The 22028-nt window shown below is 41.5% G+C and overlaps 1 protein-coding gene and 1 long non-coding RNA gene across 5 annotated transcripts in view; one reads left to right on the forward strand and one right to left on the reverse strand.

Annotated features, from left to right (window-relative positions):
* arhgap28 (Rho GTPase activating protein 28) overlaps positions 1-1055 on the reverse strand; it is a 165018-nt gene extending 163963 nt beyond the window's left edge. For 2 of the 4 annotated variants that reach the window (XM_072569888.1, XM_072569886.1), the window contains exon 1: positions 791-1055. In XM_072569888.1, coding sequence (XP_072425989.1) covers positions 791-915 — 125 coding nt within the window. In that variant the 5' untranslated portion in view covers positions 916-1055. The remainder of the gene's footprint in view (positions 1-790) is intronic. The other 2 variants (XM_072569887.1, XM_072569894.1) reach the window with 2 other exon arrangements.
* A 15553-nt stretch (positions 1056-16608) lies between these two features.
* On the forward strand, positions 16609-20406 carry LOC140476934 (uncharacterized). The gene is made up of 3 exons (XR_011960627.1): positions 16609-16668; positions 16868-16949; positions 19722-20406. It is a non-coding gene; the product is annotated as an uncharacterized lncRNA (long non-coding RNA).
* Positions 20407-22028: the final 1622 nt, after the last annotated feature.

A 22028-nucleotide genomic window follows, 5' to 3' on the forward strand; every position in this document is an offset into this window, starting at 1 on the left:
ATGTCCTGAAGGGGGTCATGAGGTAGAATGATTGGCACCTACTGAAACATTGATCTCTAAATGCACAAGGATCTCATTGTACTGGATTTCTGAGATTTTGATAGAGGTGTTAGTCCCTGAAGGATTAACCCTCAGATTATTAACATTCAAAAGGAGTTGTGAGAAACCCCAAGGTGAGTTAGTACAGCAGGCACCACTGATTTCAGCACTGACAGGTATACTCATAACCATGTGAGGCTTGATGCAGAAATCTGAAAATGGCAGAAAGTAAGAAAGCAAAATAATAAAAGAAAACAATGAAGAGAGAGAAAGAAAGGGGGAAAAGTGGGAAAGAGAAAAGAAGAGGGGAAGGGGGGGGGGGGGAGTTGAGAGAGTTGGGCGACAAAGGAGGAAGAACCCAGAGAGCGGAAAGGAAATGGGAATGGAAAATAAAGAGAAATGGTGAAACAAATATTGAATAACACCAGTTGTGTAAAACAGAATGTGGAACACAATAACTTTGGAGCCACCCAACTGGATTACTGAAAGATCAACGCAGAAAATCTCAGATTTTTAACTTGTTTTGCTTATAAACTTCATGAAGCATCTCCGTTGTTCAGTGTTTAGCACACACAAAGCTTCACCCCTCCAATGCAATTCTTCCCCCACAATAAAAAGAAATTAACCATCAGGAAGGTAATCTAATGCAGGTAGTACACGTCCAGCATCTGATAAAAACAAAAGATTCTAATGACAGAGAATATTGACTTATACATAATACATCAGTCTCACGGCAGATTTGAACGTTTACCTGTGTGTGGGACCAAGACTTGAAGGAAGTTCAGTTACACAGCTTTGATCCATGATTGGTATTCTTGATGGAGAATAGGAGTGGTAAGCTGTTAAAACCACACTGCCTGAATCATTTAACTCCATTCTCCGAGGCGCATGCTTCTCTATACTCTGAGTGACAGCTAGCGCTGGAAATATTCAGTCGTCATGGACTGTGAGAGATGCAGTCTGCAAAATGTTCTTAAAGGCGACAGCTCTGCCTCTCTCTCTCTCTATACTGTGAAAGCCAGGCGATGAAACAGGATTAGCATAAGTACGCCTCCCCAGACACCAGTGGCCAGTCACCAGCATCTAGGGAGGTATCCTATGCACCAGTGTTTTTGGACACCACAAGCAATCCAGAACTAAGCTTTCATTAACCACTCTAAACTAATTGGGGGAAAAGAGATGGACAGCAAATTATTTAATTTTCACGTTAGCTTGTGGATGTGTCTGAAACTAAAGTTAACCTGTCTTTTGTCAAAAAAAAGGAGGGGGGGGGGGGAGAGGAAAACGCTGCCGTTCAGTTACTACATGCAGCCGAGAGATGTTCCTGTTGTAAAATGAAACCTTTGCAAACCGGAGCCAAGAAAACCAGCGCGCTATCAAAGTGTCTCCATGAAAAATTCAGGAAGTGGAATTGCATGTTTGTTTGAACAGTCGAGGTAAACCCAGCCGAGCTTCAGGTCAAGGTTACTGGCAGGCGAAATATTTGATGTTTCTCAACTGAGCTGAGGAAAATGTAACCCTTTAATGCAAATTAATCTCAGTCAGTGCCCTGTACGCTTGGGAGGGCGAGCAATAATGGTTACCGCAGACAAGGTGGTAACTCTCTATGTAAACTTCAAAGAATAGCAATGGTTAGTTAAAGTCTTGCGTTAAAACACTGGGTGAACGCTGCTTTGTTTAAGGTGCCTGCCAACACATTATAATTGCTCGCATGCTGCTCCAATCACCACTCGACTCGAAGTTATTTGGAAAATAGTGGTTTAAGTAGAATCTCAGCCAATGATTAAAATAAAGACCCACTTCAGTGCCAGGCATAGCCAGTCACATGCGTAAATCCTTGTAATTTTCATTTTATAGGCAAAATGCGGCTAGACTGGACGGGAAAGTTGGCCCAATTGCTTATCTAGTCAAAAGTACTTGTGGGGGAAATGTCTCACGATACCTGCCATATGTAAGATGTCAGAAGCTTCTAAACCGCTGCACATTTAATTCCCTTAATGTGTTACAGCTCTCATTTGGTTTCCTGGCAAGTAAAATCCTTTGCCGGGGAAATGAGCCAATAGCTGATCCCTCAACCATTCCCCTGCCCCAGTGCTTCCCACCCCAAACTACCTGATACTTTTTTTTGGCCCTTGCAAAGCCCGAGTCCAGAACTGCTTTCACAGGGTAATGTACACACTGAGATTTCATGGACGGTTTTACTCACTATAACATAAAAAGAACTGCAGATCGGAAACAAAAACAAATTGCTTGAGAATCTCAGCAGGTCTTACTGCATCTGTGGAAGAAAGCAGAGTTAAGGTTTCAAGAGCAGCGAGTTTTCATCAGAACTCCAATGAAGAGTCACCAGACTCTTCGGTCACTGAGATGTTAATTCTACTTTCTTTCCACAGATGCTGCAAGACCTGCTAAGTTTCTCCAGCAATTTCTGTCTTTGTTCTGTTCACTATGAATTGGCCTTATCAGAAATCTTGTAAATAGAGTCTGAGTCATTTGCTCATTGTGGTAGTGTTCCTACCTCTGGATCTGGAGGTCCATTTCACTACTCCAAATATCATAACATCGCTGAACAGGTTGCTTAGAGAATATGTAAGGCACATTGAAGCCATATTGTGGGATAATGGTTACACGAACCAGTTCATTGCTTGATGTACAGTAAACATGCTCATAGAAAGGTCTAAGCTCACCACTTTCAGTCCTGAAAAGTGCCCAGCATGTTTTCCCTGCAGTTTGAGCTGTTATTAAGCATTTCCAACTAGCAGGGTGCTGCCATCAAGTCAGAAAGACATTCTACTTCTCTCACAAGTCTGTAAAGTTATATGTGAAGTTCATTGTCAAAGTGATGCTAGGGATGTAGATACATCCCATAGTCTGATGGATTGTATTAAACCACATATCCCTGCAACAAGTAAGGTACTGACTGAACCCAAACAACTCTGAATACATTATCCAATATCTGGTTTCATGATTGGACAACACTTGTTTAATAATTGAGTATGCTAAGAATTATTTTGACAACCTAATTTAAGATTGTTAGTCAGGTTTACAGTGTGGTGCAGGGATATACAGAGACCTATTCAGTATGTTAACTAACATCCTTTAGGGCAGTTGTCAATCGACTATGTCCCGTCTAACCTCTACATGATGTTGGTTCCATACTTATGCAATTAATTTTTAATTGCCCCCTCTCCCCAAGGAGACTGAAAAGTCATTTAGTTGAATCAAAGGGCAGTAGGAAGATTCGTACACAGTGGGTCACAAAGAAGGCCCACCAATAGATTCCCTGGTCAGCCAGGAACAGGCAATAGATGCCCACATCATGACATTGAATAAAGAAACTAGAATTTTCTGAAGAGCCACACAGCTCTCAGTGGTGTTATTCTCTTTCTTTCTCTCTCTTTCTCTTTTCTCTGAGTCTAAAGGTAACCATGGCAATCACAGTTTTCAGTTCATTGCAGGAAACCACAGGTTGTCATATCAGTTGGGCCTCCACTAAGTAGCTGTCATAGGAAGGTTAATCAGCTCGTCACCTTTAGCAACACAGCAAATGCAGCAGCAGTTTGCAACAAGACTGAATGAGTAAGAGGAAATGTGGCAATGGGGAAGTATGTTAAGCTTTGTAATCAGCATGTTTATAACATTTCATTCATGGGGTCCGGCCACTGCTGGCTGGCCAGCATTTATCAGCCATCTCAAGTTGCTGATGAGAAGGTGGTGGTGAGCTGTCTTCTTAAACCGCGGTAGTCCATGTGTAAGTAGACCTACAATTCCACTAAGGAGGGAGTTCCAGGATTTTGCCCCAGTGACTCTGAAGAGACGGCAAGTTAGGATGGTCAGTGCCTTGGAGGGAAATGTCTTCCCATGTATCTACTACCCTTGCCCTTCATGATGGAAGTGGTCATGGTTCTTGAAGTTAGTATTAAAAGAGCCTTAGTAAATTTTTGCAGTGCATCTTATAGGTGCTACTAAGTATCAACGGTTGAGGAAAACAATGTTTGTAGATGTCAGGTTGATCAAGCGGCTGCTTTGGCCTGGATGGTGTCAAGCTTCTTGTGTGTTGTTGGAGCTGCACTCATCCAGACCAGTGGAGAGCATTCATTACACTCCTGACTTCAGTGTGTAGATGGTGAGCAGGCTTTGGGCAGTCAGGAGGTGAGTTATTTGCTGCAGGATTCCTAGCCTCTGACCTGCTCTTGTAGTCACAGTGTTTATAAGGTTAGTCCTGTTCAGTCTCTTGGTAACATAGTTTAAAGTGGAAGAAGGTGAAACCAACACCAATTGTCCGTCTCTCTAATGAGAGAGCAGCTCTATGGCCTGGTAAACAATGGTGACTTTACTGTACAGAGTCGCCAATTGCAATTATATCCTATCTTGGGATAATGGCGTACAGAGTTGAAGAAAATTCCATGTAACCACAAATCCTATCCCAATTTATTCTGTCTCAAAGCTTCCTCACTATTGAGTTAAAATGACCAATCTGTGTTTGTTGGGTTTATCCTTGAGCAAGGCCATAAAGTTTGTGATTCTCCAGTCTTCTGGGGTGTCAGTGAGGGAGCACTTTGGCACCATAATTCTATTAGTTTTAAAAAAGTGATGGAAAAGGATAGACCAGATCTAACAGTTGAAGTTCAAAACTGGAGGAAAGCTAATTTTGATGGTATTAGGCAAGAACTTTCAAAAGCTGATTGGGCAGATGTTTGCAGGTAAAGAGCCGGCTGGAAAATGGGAAGCCTTCAGAAATGAGATAATGAGAGTCCAGAGAAAGTATACTCCTGTTAGGGTGAAAGGAAAGGCTGGTAGGTATAGGGAATGCTGGATGACTAAAGAAATTGAGGGTTTGGTTAAGAAAAAGAAGGAAACATGTCAGGTACAGACAGGATAGATCGAGTGAATCGTTCGAAGAGTATAAAGGTAGTACGAGTCTACTTAAGAGGGAAATCAGGAGGGCAAAAAGGGGACATGAGATAGCTTTGGCAAATAGAATTAAGGAGAATCCAAAGGATTGTTACAAATACATTAAGGACAAAAGGGTAACTAGGGAGAGAATAGGGCCCCTCAAAGATCAGCAAGGCAGCCTTTGTGTGGAACTGCAGGAGATGGGGAAGTGTTTACTGTGGAGAAGGACATGAAAGGTAGAATGCGGTTAAATAAATGGTGACATCTTGAAAAAGGAGGAAGTGTATAAAAGTGGATAAATCCCCAGAACATGATCAGGTGTACCGTAGAACTCTGTGGGAAGCTAGGGAAGTGATTGCTGGGCCTCTTGCTGAGATATGTGTATCATCGATAGTCACAGCTAAGATGCCAGAAAACTGGAGGTTCACCAACGTGGTACCATTATTTAAGAAAGGTGGTAAGGACAACTATAGACCAGTGAGCCTGACGTCAGTGATGGGCAAGTTGTTGGAGGGAATCCTGAGGGACAGGATGTACATGTATTAGGAAAGGCAAGGACTGATTAGTGATCGTCAACATGGCCTTGTCCATGGGAAATCATTGTCTCACAAACTTGATTGAGTTTTTTGAGGAAGTAACAAAGAGGATTGATGAGGGCAGAGCGGTGGACATGATCTGTGTGTACTTTTGTAAGGCATTCGACAAGGTTCCCCATGGGAGACTGGTTAATAAGGTTAGATCTCATGGAATACAAAAAGAGATAGCCATTTGGATACAGAACTGGCTCGAAGGTAGAAGACAGAGGGTGGTGGTGGAGGGATGTTTTTCAGATTGAAGGCCTATGACCAGTGGAGTGTCACAAGAATCGGTGCTTTGACCACTACTTTTCATCATTTATGTAAATGATTTGGATGTGAACATAAGAGGTACAGTTAGTAAGTTTGCAGATGACACCAAAATCAGAGGTGTGGTGGACAGCGAAAAAGGTTACCTCAGATTACAACGGAATCTTGATCAGATGGGCCAATGGGCTGAAGAGTGGCAGATGGAGTTTAATTTAGATAAATGCAAGGTGCTGCATTTTGGAAAAGCAAATCAGAGCAAGACTTATACACCAAATAGTAAAATCCATGGGAGTGTTACTGAACAAAGCGACCTTGGAGTGCAAGTTCATATTTCCTTGAAAGGAGAGTCGCAGGTAGATAGGATAGTGAAGAAGGCATTTGATATGCTTTCCTTTATTGGTCAGAGCATTGAGTATAGGAAATGGGAGGTCATGTTGCGGCTGTACAGGACATTGGTTAGGCCACTTTTGGAATATTGCATGGAATTCTGGTCTCCTTCCTATCGGATGGATTTTGTGAAACTTGAAAGGGTTCAGAAAAGATTTACAAGGATGTTGCCAGGGTTGGAGGATTTGAGCTAGAGGGAGAGGCTGAATAGACTGGGGCTGTTTTCTCTAGAGTGTTGAAGACTGAAGAGTGACCTAATAGAGTTTTATAAAATCATGAGGGGCAGGGATAGGATAAATAGACAATGTCTTCTCCCTGGGATGGGGGAGTCCAGAAGTAGAGGGCATAGGTTTAGGGCGAGAGGCATCTGGATGGGTAAATGAATAGGAAGGGTTTAGAGGGATATGGGCAAAATGCTGGCAAATGGGGCTAGATTAGGTTAGAATATCTGGTCAGCATGGACGAGTTGGATCGAAGGGTTTGTTTCCGTGCTGTTCATCCCTATGACTCTATGACTGTGAGTCTCCTGAGTCTAGGGAAAACTGAAAGATAGTGGCCAGCATCGCTGCAAATTCCACTTTCACTTCCTTCAAAATCTTTGATGCATCTCATCTGATCCTTGGTTCCTTGCTAACTTTAAGTATCAACAGCTTATCCAACACTTCAGCCGTTATCTATTTTGAATCCGTCTAATGACTGAGTTCTCTCTTCTGCCACTACGATCTGGGTTGCATCTCCCTTTGGTAAAGAGATCTCAGCTATGCCCCCGACTCCTGATATAAATCCTCTTTTTAGTCCCTAAACGGCCTACTCCTGTTCCCTCTGTTTTATTGCTTTGATGCCTGTAGAAGGTTTTGGGACACCCTTTTATGTTTGTTGCCAGACTTTTCTCATAATTCCCACTTGCTTCTCTGACTTGCTTTTTCATCTCCCCTATGAACCTTCAATATTACTCAGTCATGACTCCTTTTATTTCACAAAAGATGTAATTAGAGGCAATCCAGCGAAGGTTCCGAGGTTGATTCCAAGTATGGAGGGATTTTCTTATCAGGAGAGGTTGAATAGGTTGCCTTGTACTCATTGAGGTTCAGAAGAATGATAGGTGACCTTGTTGAAATATATAAGATGCTATGAGGACTTAACAAGGGAGATATGGAAAGGTTGCTTCCCCTTGTGACACAGTCTAGCAGCAGAGGTCATGACCTCAGAGGAAGGGCTCACCCATTTATGGCAGATCTGAGGATGAACTTATTTTCTCCAGGTGGTGAATCTTTGGATTTCATTATGGCAGAGGGCTGTAGAGACTGGGTCATTAAGGATATTCAAGTTTGAGATAGACAGATTTTTAATCAGTTAATGGATCGAAGATTAAAATGATAATGCAGGAAAGTAGAGTTAAGGGTTATCAGACCAGCTGTGACCTCATTCAGTGGCAGAGCAGACCTGATGGACTCAATGGTCAACTTCTGCTCCTATGTCTTAAAGTGTAATGGACACCTCCAGGAACATAGGTCACCTGAACATATCTCAATGTGATACAAATGCTGCATCCCTTCAGCAACAACCAGCAGTTAAGTTACTCCAGGGCAATGCTGAAAATTTGCATTCAGATGTGATAGACTAGATTATTGTTACATTTCTCCAATTAAAATTTTCATTCAACTTTCTCTATTGAGATTATCAAAGGCGTTATAGAAATACAAGTCTTTCTTTCTTCCACATTCACCAAGTCAAAGTGTATAGCTATGTGGATGTGCAAGAAGGCACAAGTGTTAAATTGGAAATAAAGGCTTTGGAAGAGTTTCCTCAAGGTTGCTGGCTTCACCACACTGCATTGTAAATGGTATCAGATAACAAATCATCATATTAATCATTGTCTAGACTGTATTGGTTCACAAATATATTAAACACATAGGTGTAAGAGTGCAGCTTGTCCACCAGGACTCTGTCCCATGTTCCCCACTGCTGTGTCATCTCCTGGGAGAGAGGCAGAGAAAATGGTAATGATTCGAAATGATTCAGATTGTGGAATTCACTGCGATAGCATGGATCAGAATAATCTAAGCAAGTATATGAGGGAAAGGGAATGAGAGTGTTAAGTTAATAGATTTAAATGAAAGAATGGAAGAGGCTGGAACGAGTGTAAATGTATGGAATACTTCGGCCAACTTCTGAGCCATAAATCTATTGAAAGGAATGTTATGCTTTGAGTTATCATTTTTGATAACAAGATTTTACAGTGATTGCCTTCACTTTGACTTATAAAACACTTCTTATACCCTTTTAAAAAAGACCAGAAGTCAATAGACAATAGGTGCAGGAGTAGGCTATTCTGCCCTTCAAGCCTGCACCACCATTCAATATGATCATGGCTGATCATCCTTAAGCAGTATCCTGTTCCTGCCTTATCTCCATAACCCTAGATCCCACTATCCTTGATAGCTCTATCCAACTCTTTCTTAAATGAATCCAGAGACTGGGCCTCCACTGCCCTCTGGGGAAGAGCATTCCATACAGCCACCACTCTCTGGGTGAAGAAGTTTCTCCTCATCTCTGTCCTAAATGGTCTACCCCATATTTTTAAGCTGTGTCTTCTGGTTCAGCACTCACCTATAAGCGGAAACATGTTTCCTGCCTCCAGAGTATCCAATCCTTTAATAATCTTATAGGTCTCAATCAGATCCCCTCTCAGTCTTCTAAACTCAAGGGTATACAAGCCCAGTCGCTCCAGTCTTTCAGCGTAAGGTAATCCCGCCATTCCAGGAATTGACCTCGTGAACCTACACTGCACTCCCTCAATAGGCAGGATGTCTTTCCTCAAATTTGGAGCCCAGAACTGCACACAGTACTCCAGGTGCGGTCTCACCAGGGCCCTGTAGAGCTGCAGAAGAACCTCTTTGCTTCTATACTCAATCCCTCTTGTTATGAAGGCCAACATGATATTAGCCTTCTTCACTACCTGCTGTACCTGCATGCTTACCTTCATTGACTGGTGTACAAGAACACCCAGATCTCTTTGTACTGCCCCTTTACCTAACTTGATTCCATTTAGGTAGTAATCTGCCTTCCTGTTCTTACCACCAAAGTGGATAACCATTTATCCACATTAAACTGCATCTGCCATGCATCTGACCACTCACCTAACCTGTCCAGGTCACCCTGTTATCTCCTAACATCCTCCTCACATTTCACCCTGCCACCCAGCATAGTATCATCAGCAAATTTGCTAATGTTATTGCTAATACCATCTTGTATAACATTAATATATATTGTAAAAAGCTGCGGTCCCAGCACTGATCCCTGCGGTACCCCACTAGTATTCCGAAATGGAGCCGTTTGTCACTACTCTTTGTTTCCCGTCAGCCAACCAACTATCAATCCAAGTTAGTACTTTGCCCCCAATACCATGCGCCCTAATTTTGCTCACTAACCTCCTATGTGGGACTTTATCAAAAGCTTTCTGAAAGCCCAGGTACACTACATCTACTGGATCTCCCTCGTTCATCTTCAGAGTTACATCTCAAAAAATTCCAGAAGGTTAGTCAAGCATGAGTTCCCCTTCATAAATCCATGCTGACTCTGACCTATCCTGTTACTACTATCCAGATGTGTTGTAATTTAATCCTTTCTAATAGACTCCAGCATCTTTCCCACCACTGAGGTCAGACTAACTGGTCTATAATTTCCTGCTTTTTCTCTCCCACCTTTCTTAAAAAGTGGTACAACATTAGCCACCCTCCAATTCACAGGAAATGATCCTGAATCTATCGAACTCTGGAAAATAATCACCAACGCATCCATGATTTCTCGAGCCACCTCCTTCAGTACCCTGGTCCCTGTGCATAATAATGTATTCCAGCTGAAAATACAAAGCATTTTCATTTTCAGAGAAATATATTTACATAGAGTTATTGATGTGCAAATGAACACACACACACGCACACGCCACTATATCCAGCTCAGCCTTTAAAACAGCTTCAAAACCATTCTATTTCGTAGAACTACAGCTAACTCAGATTAATCCAGTCCTGTTTATTCCACGACTATCCAATGTGAAACACTTTGTAATGAAATATTAAAATGTCATGGAAGTGAGAGTTATTGTTGGACCTTTTTTCATTCATCCACGGCATGTAGATGTCACTGGCTGGGCCAGCATTTATTGCCAATCACTAGTTACTTTTGAGAAGATGTTGGTGTGCCATCTGCAGTGGTAAACTGCTGCCATCCATGTGCTGTAGGTAGACTTACATTAGGAAGAGAGTACCAGGAGTTTGACTCAGTGACACTGAATGAACGATGATATGGTTCCAGGTCAGATGGTGAGTGATGCATACAGATAAATATAGACAGCCATATGTAAATGTACACAGTCATATGAAAACATTCGGGTAGACATAGGCAGCATCACAAAACAGAAGTGTATCAATGCTATTGCTAGCCTCTGCTCTGCCACTGCTGTATATATTTGATAGATACTTGTCTTGTTCACAGATGTTATTGCACACTGCTGAAGCAGTGGGATTTGAACTTGGCCTTCTGGCTCAGAGGAAGGGACACTACCACTGCACCACAGCAAGCCTTGTATGGACTTGACATGGTGGGCTTAATAATAGACTTAAAGTCTTTATATTTTCTATTGTTCACTGTCTCAATATTGATGCCAATTTGTACTTGGGCTCTCAGACCCCACACACAAACAGACACACACAAATACAAATGGACCATAACGTCTTAATTTTTGCCTTCAATTTTCCCACATTTTCCATCTCTACTGCTAGCTCCAATATCTGTATTCTGTCTCCTCCCATCCCCTGGCTACAACAAGCCTTTTAAGGAAAATTTGCCACTGTCCTAATTCCATTTTTCTGTTGGTTAGTGCCATTTCAGTGTGACTTCACTGATCACTGAATTTAACAGCAACAGCCAAATGAGAAAAATAGATGAGTTTGTTCTTTAATAACCCACGTAGGCAAATGGAATGTCCCAGATTTGATTCAAGTTTGCAATAGATTGAAGTTTAGACTGTAGAGGAATTAGGGATCAGGTTGGAAAGCAAAACTGAGGGAGAGGTTTGGCAGTGATTGTAGAAAATAGTCAAGGAAGCTAATGCAATGCTGGCCTTTTATCCAGAGGACTGCTGTACAAGGTTGCAGAAGGTAATGCTGCAGTTATACAAAACCTTGGTTAGACCTCACTTGGAAGGAGTACAACATATGTCGATATTGGTACCTGGGCTTCAGGGGTTAAGTTATGAGGAGAGTTTACACACTTTTTTTTCCTAGAATTTAGGAAGTTAAGGGGTGATCTGATCTTCAAGATATTAACAGGAAAAGACAAGCTGTTTCCATGGTTGGGGATTCTAAAACTAAGTGTCATAGTCTGAGAATTAGGACCAGACAATCCAGGAGAGATATTAGGAAGCATTTCAACACACACTCTACCACAAATGGTAGTGAATGCTAGATCAGTTGTTGATTTTAAATCTGAGATTAATAATCTTTTGTTCAGGAAAGATATTAATGGTTATAGGCCAAAGGCAGGTATATGGAGTTAGGTCATAGATCAGCCATGATCTCATTGAATGGTGGGACAGGTTCAAGGGGCTGAATGGCCTATTCCTGTTCCTATGTCCCGAGAATGACTGAAGTGGTTGAGATGTGCTGGAGGGCATAATTAACCATGTTGTGGGGGGGGGGGGGGGGGGAAGAGAAGTTGTCATCTTTGAAGAAGGAGGCCATCTGGTGTGTTCTGTGGTCCTCCTGGAAGCAGATGCAGCAGAGGCAGAGAAATTGGGAGTTAGGGATAACATTTTTACAGGAAGCAGGGTGGGAGGTGGTATAGTCCAGATAGTTGTGGGAGTAGGTGTGTTTATAGAAGAGTCAGGGAAGCGAAAGTCTTGGAGGAGGTGGAGGGTGTGAGTGATGTCCCGAACATAGATCGGATTTCCTGGAACGGGGGGGGTAATAAAGCCGGCTGTTGGGATTTCTTGGACTATGAGGTTGGAAGCTGTGGGTGGGAGATCCCCTGAGGTGATGAGGTTGTGTTTGGTCTGGGAGATGATGGTTTGGTGATGGGGGGTGGGGTCATGGGCGGGGGGGGGGGGGGTAGTAGGGTGAGGTATCTTCGAGTTGGCACCTGGCTTCAGTGGTATAGAGGTGAGTGCACCAAACTACCACTGCACCCCCTCTTTGTCCGCTGGTTTGATGATGAGGTTGGGGTTGGAGCGTGGGAAGTGGAGGGCTGCGCATTGCGAGGGCGTGAGGTTGGAGTGGGAGAAGTGGATAGACAGTTTGAGGCGGTCAATGTCCTGGCGGCAGTTGTAAATAAAGAGATCGAAGGCAGGTAACAGAGCAGCATGGAGTGTCCAGGTGGATGGAGTGTGTTGGAGGTGGGAGAAGGCGGGAGTCTTGGGGCAAAAAGTAAGCCCGCAGGCAGAGGCGGCGGAAGAAGTATTCAATGTCATAATGAATTCATTGATGCGGGAGCAGAGGGGTTGAAGGTAAGGCCTTTGCTGAGGACTGATCATTCGTCCTCAGTTAGGGGGGATGGTGAAAACATGGCAGGGCTGGTGGCTGGGGCATGGTGCAGGGCTGGAGCTGGGAATGACTGTGTGATCTACTCCTGCTCCCATTTATTATGCTCTTATGTTCTTTTGAGCAAACACATCACCAATTCAGGTAATAAAATAGACCCCAGAATTCCTGGGATGTGTAAAGTGAATGTCAGCCAGGTTCCTGATTTAGATTTCTCAGAGACTTTGTCTGTTCTCTGCTTGAATGTCATGCCTACTACAGTGAAATAGCCTGGTGATGCAACCTGACCTGGGTTAGAATAAACAAGTATAATATGTGACCTTTTTTTTGGAAATTGGGTTAAAAATATAGAGGCAGTTGGATTTTGGTTTGTCCTGTGAAGATCTTTTCAAAAAATAAACTTAGAAAATCATTTAGCCAATGACATAAATTTATCATTTTTCAGAAAGCATGTGACTTCAGTCATGTGTTGGTCAGAAAACTTGCAATGGTAATGGATAGACTATTTATACTGTTGAGCTTATGATATAGTTGGAGTTCAGAGTAGACGCATTTAGGTAATGACTTTAGTTTTTGCTTCAGAACAGAAGGTTCAAAGTTTTAATTCAGAAGAAAACAATTTTAGCTTTCAGATCAGTTCAGGGGAGCCAGTTACTTCAGCAGAAAGGACGACAGGCTGGTACAATTACAACATTTAAAAGGCATCTGGATGGGTAAATGAATAAGAAGGATTTGGAGGGATACGGGCCAAGTGCTGGTAAATGGTACTAGATTAGGTTAGGATACCTGAGTCCAAGAGTGTGGTGCTGGAAAAGCACAGCAGGTCAGGCAACATCCGAGTATAGGAAAATCGACGTTTCGGGCAAAGGGTTTTGCCTGAAACATCGATTTTCCTACACTCGGATGCTAACTGACTTGCTGTGCTTTTCCAGACACACTCTTGACTCTGATCTCCAGCACCTTCAGCCCTCACTTTTGCCTGGCTTGGGATATCTGGTTGGCATGGATAAGTTGGACCAGAGGATCTGTTCTAATTTGAGGAGCTTCCATGTCAAGAGAGTTTGTATTGGAGTTTTTAAGTTGTTAAAACTGATAGAATTTTGGCCATCAGACTCAAAAAGGAATGACAGAAAACAGTCTCAATAGTCCAAGGTAAAGAAACTGGAAAGTGTCAGCTCAGATTTAAGAAACTGAAAATGTCAGCGCGGCACTGTGTACCACCTACAAGATGTGCTGCAGAAATTCACCAAGCCTCATAAGACTCCACCTTCTAAAACCACAACGCCATCATCCAGAAGCTCAAGAGTAGCAGATTTATAGGATATTTCTCTGTGATTGAGTCTTTGTAACAGATAATCTTCAGAAACAACTGGAAATCTCTTTTTGATATTTCTGTTCAGTACTTTTCAATTGTCTTGTTTTGGTTTACTTTTTCTTTTGTATAATGAACTTATTTTCTCTTGTTAAAGATCATTAGCAGATTGATGTGACTCTGTTTCAGTTATTATCCACCATGTTAACCAACTGCAAAGTTAAATATATCAAATCAAATTTAATTCTAGGATCTGACTAATCCAATTTTACGAACAGATGGTGTCATTCATAATAAGATTGATGTATAAAACCAGATGAGATACTAAAGGGCAGTCAATTCTTACTGAAAAAGGTAAGGGAGAACCAGTGGATGTGATATATTTGGACTTTCTGAAAGCGTTTGATACAATGCCACATAGGAGATTAGCATGTAAAATTAAAGAACACAGGATTGGGAGTTATATATTGGCAAGGATTGGTTGGCCTACATAAACAGAGATTAGGAATGGATGTCCCATTTGGGGAGTAGAAGGCAATGATAAGTGGGGTAGCATATGGATCAGTGCTTAGGACCCAACTATTCACAATATATATAGACAATTTGAATGTGGGAATTAAATGGAATTATAAATTTTCTGATGATGCAAAATTAGGGGGATTGTGAATGGTGAGGAGTCTGCAGAGTAATTTAGACATGTTGGGGAAAAACCAATGGGGCCCTGACAACATTCTGGCAATAGCATTCAAGATTTGTGCTGTAGAGCTTTCCGTTTCTCAAGCCAAGCTCTTCCAGTACAAATACAACACTGGCATCAACCCAGCAATGGAAAATTGCCCAGCTATGTTCTGTACATAAAAAGCTAGACAAATTAAACCAGCCAGTTACCACCCCATCAGTCTATTCTTGATCATCAGTAAAGCAATTGAAGGTTTCAACAATATTACCAAACAGCACCTGCTAAGCAATAATCTGCTCAGTGACATCCAGTTTGGATTCTGCCAGGACCTGACCTCACGACAGCCTCAGTTTAAAAATGGACGAAAGAGTTGACTTCCAGAGGTGAGGTGAGAGTTGACAGCTCTGCTTGATTGGCACCACATCCACATTCGCTCCCTCCACCACTGGTGCACACTAGCAGCAATGTGTACCACCGAAAAGATGTACTGCAGAAATTCACTGAGACTCATAACACACCACCTTCCAAAACCACAATACTATTATCTGGGAGCTCAAGAGTAGCAGATTTATAGGAAAATATAAGTTCCCTTCGAAGCCATTCACCATCCAGATTTGTAAATATCATCATTCCTTCATTGTTGTTGGCACAATCCCAGTGGTTTCCCTCCCTAATGGCATTATGGGTCGACTGACAGCACATGGACCATAGCAGTTCAAGAAGGCAGCTCATTGCCACCGTTTCAAAGGCAACTAGAGACAAGCAGTAAATGCTGGCCAGACTCAGAATGAATTAAAAAAGAACCTCTCCAATAAACTTTAAGTAAGTAATACAGTCACTTGATAGTGATGAGGTGCACTAGTTGTGTTTTAGACAACCATTGATAAAAATGGGGTTTGATTGAAGGTAACAACACTTTAAAAATGTGCAGTAGTTTCTTATGTATAAACTACAACTTGCCTGTATCGCTACCCCTGCAAAAAATGTCGGTGCTGAGTTCAGAGGTTAGGTCTGCAATTTGGGTCACCACTGTTTTGGCTAAACCAGGTATCCTCTCTATCTGCACAAAAATTCAAACCTTTGTACTCATCTGGGTAAACACAAATTAAGTTTATCAAGGAGAGTTTACAACAGTAAATTCAGATATGCTTCAATTACCTGCCAGGTCTTTTGTTTTGTACATTTTCTCATGTTTTGTAAGGTAAAATGTGAACTAACATTTCCCTTGATCTCATTAACTTCAAACGCTGGCCTTTGCCCTGGAGTTCAAAGAACACAGTAACTATATGTCCTGAATATTACTTAATATAGAGAGTAACAAGATGTTTTGGGTGTTGAGACTGTGTGAATGTGAGCTATTCGTTTTCAATTCCTGAGAAAGCTAACATGGGCAATCATTCAAAAAGAAACTGTGATCTTTGAAAAGAAAAAGTTGAGCAAAAGTTTGATAAAATGATACATTCCCATCAGTTGCTTTTTTTTTCATAATATTCAATTTGGATTTAAAAAGTCTAAAGTCGTGATGACCACAATCAGTTTGAGGCAATAGGTCAAATTTTTCAAAAAGTGTGTATCAGCCTTTGCTGTTCATAAATATTTCTCATTTTCCTATCTAAGTTAATCAAAGTCTACTTCCAAATCCTTTCATCTAATCTTTGTTTTATTTTTACAGATAATAGTGTCCTATCTCCAATTGCTTTCCCACAATGTACTCTGTGCCCTTTACAATCATCATATTCTGTGCAGCACAATTTTAGTTCCACCGAGAAACCGCGATCTGTCCTCCTTTAGAAGATGACTTTACTACAGGTCTGTGCTCTTCAGCAGAGGATTCCCATTAAGAACCAGTAGGTTGTAAAAACTAAACTGACAAGTGTTCACCACATTTTTTGTTTATTCACAGAACAAGCATTTATTGCCCATCCCTAATTGACCATTGGAAGGAGGTGGCAAGCTGGCTTCTTAAAATCCATGGTGAGTGTGTGCACCCACAAGTTCTATAAGAAAGGGAGCTCCAGGAATTTGATCCTGGACCATCTGCAAAATTGTGTGAGACCACAATCTGTGACCTCACTGTGGTATTTCCCCCGGTGACCAATCCTGGCAGAGGGTAACGTTGTTTGAAGTAGTTCATTGTGTCAATGCTCCTTTGTCTTTGCTTTGCCTTGAACAGAGTAGTGATCCATGGTAGAGGATACACCTCCATAAAGAATCTATGGAAGAAGCGCTATTCTCAGGAAACAAGAAGGAAAGTAGTAAGTACAACATTTTGATGAGGTTTAATACTAGGACATTAGGGAGCTGGTACAGATACATCTCTGAAAGCTCAAGTGGAATTCTTTGATTCCACCCACAGACTGAGAGAGACATTAATAGAATGGATGGAGCCAGTGTAACATGAATATTAACCCCTTTACTTTATGCAACGCTCATGGGCCCCATATTTCCCACCATAGCATTGTGATCATGCTAGCGGCTTATCCCTGTTTTAATGATGATTGCAGGAGGACACAACCAAGAGTAATGCCAAACCTACCTAAAAATGAAATATCAACCCAAAGAAGTCACAAAACAAGACTGTTTGCATGCCAATAGAGAGAGCCCAATAATCCTAGAACCAATTAATGAATTCTAAGCCCTGCAATTTTGCAGTCCAGTCATGAATGGTGCTGCACAATTAAACAATTGATGGAGTTTAATTTAGATAAATGTGAAATGCTACATTTTGGAAAGGCAAATCAGGACAGGACTTATAACTTAATGGTAAGGAGCAGTGGAGTGTTGTTGAACAAAGAGACCTTGGACTGCAGGTTCATACTTCTTTGAAAGTGGAGTCGCAGGGAGATAGGATAGTGAAAGCAGTATTGGTACCTTTCCCTTATTGGTCAGTGCATTGAGTTTAGGAATTGGGAGATCATATTGTGACTCTACAGGACATTGGTTAGGCCACTTTTGGAATATTGCATGAAATTCTGCAATAGGAAGGATGTCGTGAAACTTAAAAGGATTCGGAAAAGATTTACAAAGGTGTTGCCAGGGTTGGAGGATTTGAGCTTTAGCGAGAACTGAATCAGCACATGAGTGCAAAAGAAAAGGCTTAAGCATGCACAGCAATCTTCAGTCAAAAGTGCTGAGTGGATGGTCGGTCTCTACCTCTTCTCAAGGACCCCATCATCACAGACTGGCTAATTCAATTCACTCCATGTGATGTCAAGAAATGCCTCAAGGCACTGGATACTACAAAGGCTGTGGACCTTCAAAGCATTCCAACAAAAGTGCAGAAGTCTTGTGCTTCAGAACTTGCCACTCCCCTAGCCGAGTTGTTCCAGTATAACTACAACACTGGCATCCATCTGACAACGTGAAAAATAGCCAAGTATGTCCTGTCCACAAAAAGCAGCCAATTGCATGACTCTCAAATACTTCAAATATAAGAGAATGGCATCAGAGGAAAAAAGTTGGGTTTTTTCCCTGAAAACCAAGCAAGTATAATATACAATATACAGAAGCAGTAATGTTGACTGGTTGAAATTTCATTGCCCCGGTGACCTACATCCAGATAACATGTTGACTTAAAGGGATGAAGGTTAAGGAAGAACTCAGAGGGAGAACTTGAAAGAAAAGTAGAAAAAAAATTAAGCAAATGTAATATGACACATAACACAGCTCATGACCAAAGTAGGTTAAAGAATGTTACTTCCTACAGCTTGTCATTAATGACAGCCCAGGTTCTGACTGAGCAGTTAACTAACCTGCATTGAACCAGGAATCAGTAAATCTCTGAATCACAATTGTGACCAAATGTGCACAGTCGTTATTCAGTGCATTCTTAGTTCTAAGTACCTGTTTTTTTTTCACTGGGGTAGATAAGGTGACCTCAACATGGGTGGTTAAACATATGTAGCATTCATATGAAGCCAAAATAAATCAGTTATGATATGGTTATGCCATTATCTCAGACAATGTTTTTGGCAATGGTACAAGCATCTGTAACCACAAATCTTGTACAGTGAAACAATTACTTCAATGAACCAACACAAGATGAATGGCTAGAAAATGCTTTTGCTGTATATTTGAGTAATTGCTTCTGTGATTTGTTTCAGATGCATGGGGTTTTTATTTCCCAAGTTGTAAATTACTTTCATATGTCTCCCAGAAATTGGCGACCAGGATTTTTTGCCTTTCTATTTTGTTCAATATTCAAACCGACTGAATTCCAGATAATAGACCTTAAAGCAGTTCTCTTATTTATTCTTTCCAACATTCTTATTTTGGGGACTTGGCGTTTTGTAACCTCCTTCCCATCTGCTACTTCCACAATCACTCATTGTATTGGAGTGTAAGACATTTCCTCTTCCTGATGTCGGGATTGAATGAATTACACTGCATCCACTGTCTGTCCGCAAAATAGTTAATAAAACTCCATTCTCTGAATGGTTAGCTGTGTAAGTACAGGAGGAAGAGGGCAACAAGGGAATATGCTGAGATAAACTATAACAGGATAAGGCTCATGTGGAATATGAACAGCCACATACACCATTTAGGCTAAACGGCCTGTTTCTGTGTTGTGAATTCTGTGTCATCTGCATTTTGTATCTGCAATTTTAGTGCTGAACTCCTCATCACGACCAATATAAATTGGTAACCATACTCTGAGTATAAAAAGGGCATTCAGCTGTGCGTTTTCACATATATGAGCCCAAAATAATTTAAAAGTGACTATCCAAACTACAAGTTATCTTGTTATATCATTCCAAATGACTTAGGAACTATACTGTAATCTTTAAGCATGCAGCCACAGTGCCACATCACTTGCTGCTGCAGTATGGTTAATGTAGCAAAACGAGAGTGTATCATTTCATAGTACATTGCAGGGAAAGCCGAAATATACTTGGCGTAAGCATCAGCATTTGTGTCTAAATGCATGATTACTTTGAACTCCTGAAAACTATAAGATAGGTCAAGAAGACTTGATCAGGTGAGAAATGTCTGGACATCTGTGATTGGAATCCTTTGTAACCCTGCAGCTTTAACTCATGTACTGGACAAGAACACAAAGTAGAACCGAGAGAACTGCATTCAAACGAAGCATAAATCCGTTTCCTGATCTCACCATTTCCTGAAATGCTGATCTGCTGCATATGCTATCCTGCTGTTTAAAGGATATACAGTTGACCATCAGCCATTGCCTCTTGATGATCTGCTAAACTCTCGTCATGGTTGTTTGGCAGAGCAGCCGAAATACATCAACCAGTTTCTTTTGTATCTTGATGGTCACGTTGGTACAACCACTTCATAGTTGTGCAAGGTAGGATTGTCATCTCTTTTTACAGTAAGGTCCAACAATTTCAAACCACAGTCTGCTCTTAGATTCCACTTGAAAAGGCATAGAGAATTCATCATCGCATCTAGAAAATAGCTCCTTCAACAAAGTTACATTCTTGCTCCATTGAAGTAGGTTGTGTGATTGAGCCTCTCGGTTAGTACCTGATCTCTTCCAATCTCTTTGGCCAAGCTGAAGATACAAAAGCTTAAACGCAAGTACCAACAGGTTCAAGAACAGCTTCTTCCCTGCGGTTGTTAGACTTCTGAATGGACCTCTCAAATTTCAAATGTAATGTTGATCTTGCTTTGTGCATCTTGCCTGCAGCTATAACATTGTATTCCTTGCCCTGTTCTAAGAACTTTGTATGGTATGATCCACCTGTACTGCATGCTAAACAAAACTTCTCACTGTACCTAGGTACATGTGACAAAAATAAATAATAAATCAAGTTAACCCATGATTTTGAGACAGCTACAATAATACTGTCATTGAACTAAGACTGAAGTCTAGCCTTGGTTTGCAATTTACTCATCCTCAAAATCAAAAACTTCATTCTATGTGCAATCACCCATTTTATATTTAAAGTAATTTCCTCCCTACAAATATTTTTGATCAATAGAGCATATCAAAAACTAGCAAAAAGGAGCTGAAAGGCCTTTTGATCTGATCCTATTTGGTGATGTTCCCTGTCTGAAGTGCACAGCCTTGTTTCTCTCTTTATCTTTAATAATGAATGCATTGCATTAATCTCAAAAGGGAGCTAATTTTCTCAGTTCGTAACACTGACCATTTGTCACCACTCAGAGTTATCATAACAGTTATGGTGAGAAATTTGTGACCTCACTTGGGTAAATAGATTTTAGATTGGGATTGTTTTCCTTCGAGAATAGGAGTTTGGGAGATGGTAGGGGTATAGGCAACCTTGAAGAGTCTGGACAGAGTAGGGAGAGGAAAGCTGTTTCAATTAGCAGAAAGATCATGAACAAGGGACCACAAATTTAATGGAATTGGCTGAAGAAGCGATGGTGACAAGAGGAAAAATGTTACCAAGTGAGGCCAAGACAGGTTCAGTTGAAGTCTTCAAATGGGAATCAGATTATCTCAAAGGGCTTCAGGGAGAAGGAAGGGGCAGCCAGAGATAAAGGGCCAAATGGACTCTCTTTATGTAACCATTCTGTAACTCTGTGTTAACAATTGTTACGAAAACATAGAAATGAAATTTTCCTTGTGGGAGGAGCTGAGATAATAGAAAAATGGGAGGGCAAGGGGCAAGGGGAGGGCATGGGGGGGGGGGGGGGGAGGCGGTCATCGACAGTCTGGCCTCACAGAGAGCTTTCATGTCTAGGATTGCTTTTTGTTTGGATAAGTGTATCAAGGGATTTGAAGTAGAAAAGGTAGAAAAATTGGCATTGAGGTGCTAACCAGAATTAACCTGGCTAGATAGCAGACCAGCTCAAGGGACTGAATGGCTTACTTCTGTCCTTATATTCCATCCCAAGTCGCTATATTTAGGACTTTCCTGTCAGGACTAATGGGATGGCACGGTGGCTCAGTGATTAGCAATGCTGCCTCACAGCACCACGGACCCGGGTTCAATTCCAGCCTCGGGCGATTGTCTGTATGGAGTTTGCACATTCTCCCCATATCTGCTTCCATCGGGTGCTCTGGTTTCCTCCCACAATCCAAAGATGTGCTGATTATGCTAAATTGCCCATAGTATTCAAGGATGTGTTAATTAGGAGTAAATGTAGAGTAATAGCGTGGGATACACTTCAGAGGGTCAGTGTGGACTTGTTGGGTCGAAGGGCCTGTTTCCACACTGTAGGGATTCTGTGATCCTACAACAACCTCCAGTAGCTTCATACATGGTGACTGTCACTTAAACTTTTGCTGGAGCAGACACAATTTGTAGTTTACTATGTCCGTTTACTGTGGAGTTTCAGTTTACTGCTTTCCCATTGTATAAGATGACGATCTCCCAACTTGCTTTCTCTGTTAGCTGGTCTCA

Source organism: Chiloscyllium punctatum, chromosome 5 (genome assembly GCF_047496795.1).
Source record: "Chiloscyllium punctatum isolate Juve2018m chromosome 5, sChiPun1.3, whole genome shotgun sequence".
In the NCBI taxonomy this organism is placed as follows: domain Eukaryota; kingdom Metazoa; phylum Chordata; class Chondrichthyes; order Orectolobiformes; family Hemiscylliidae; genus Chiloscyllium; species Chiloscyllium punctatum.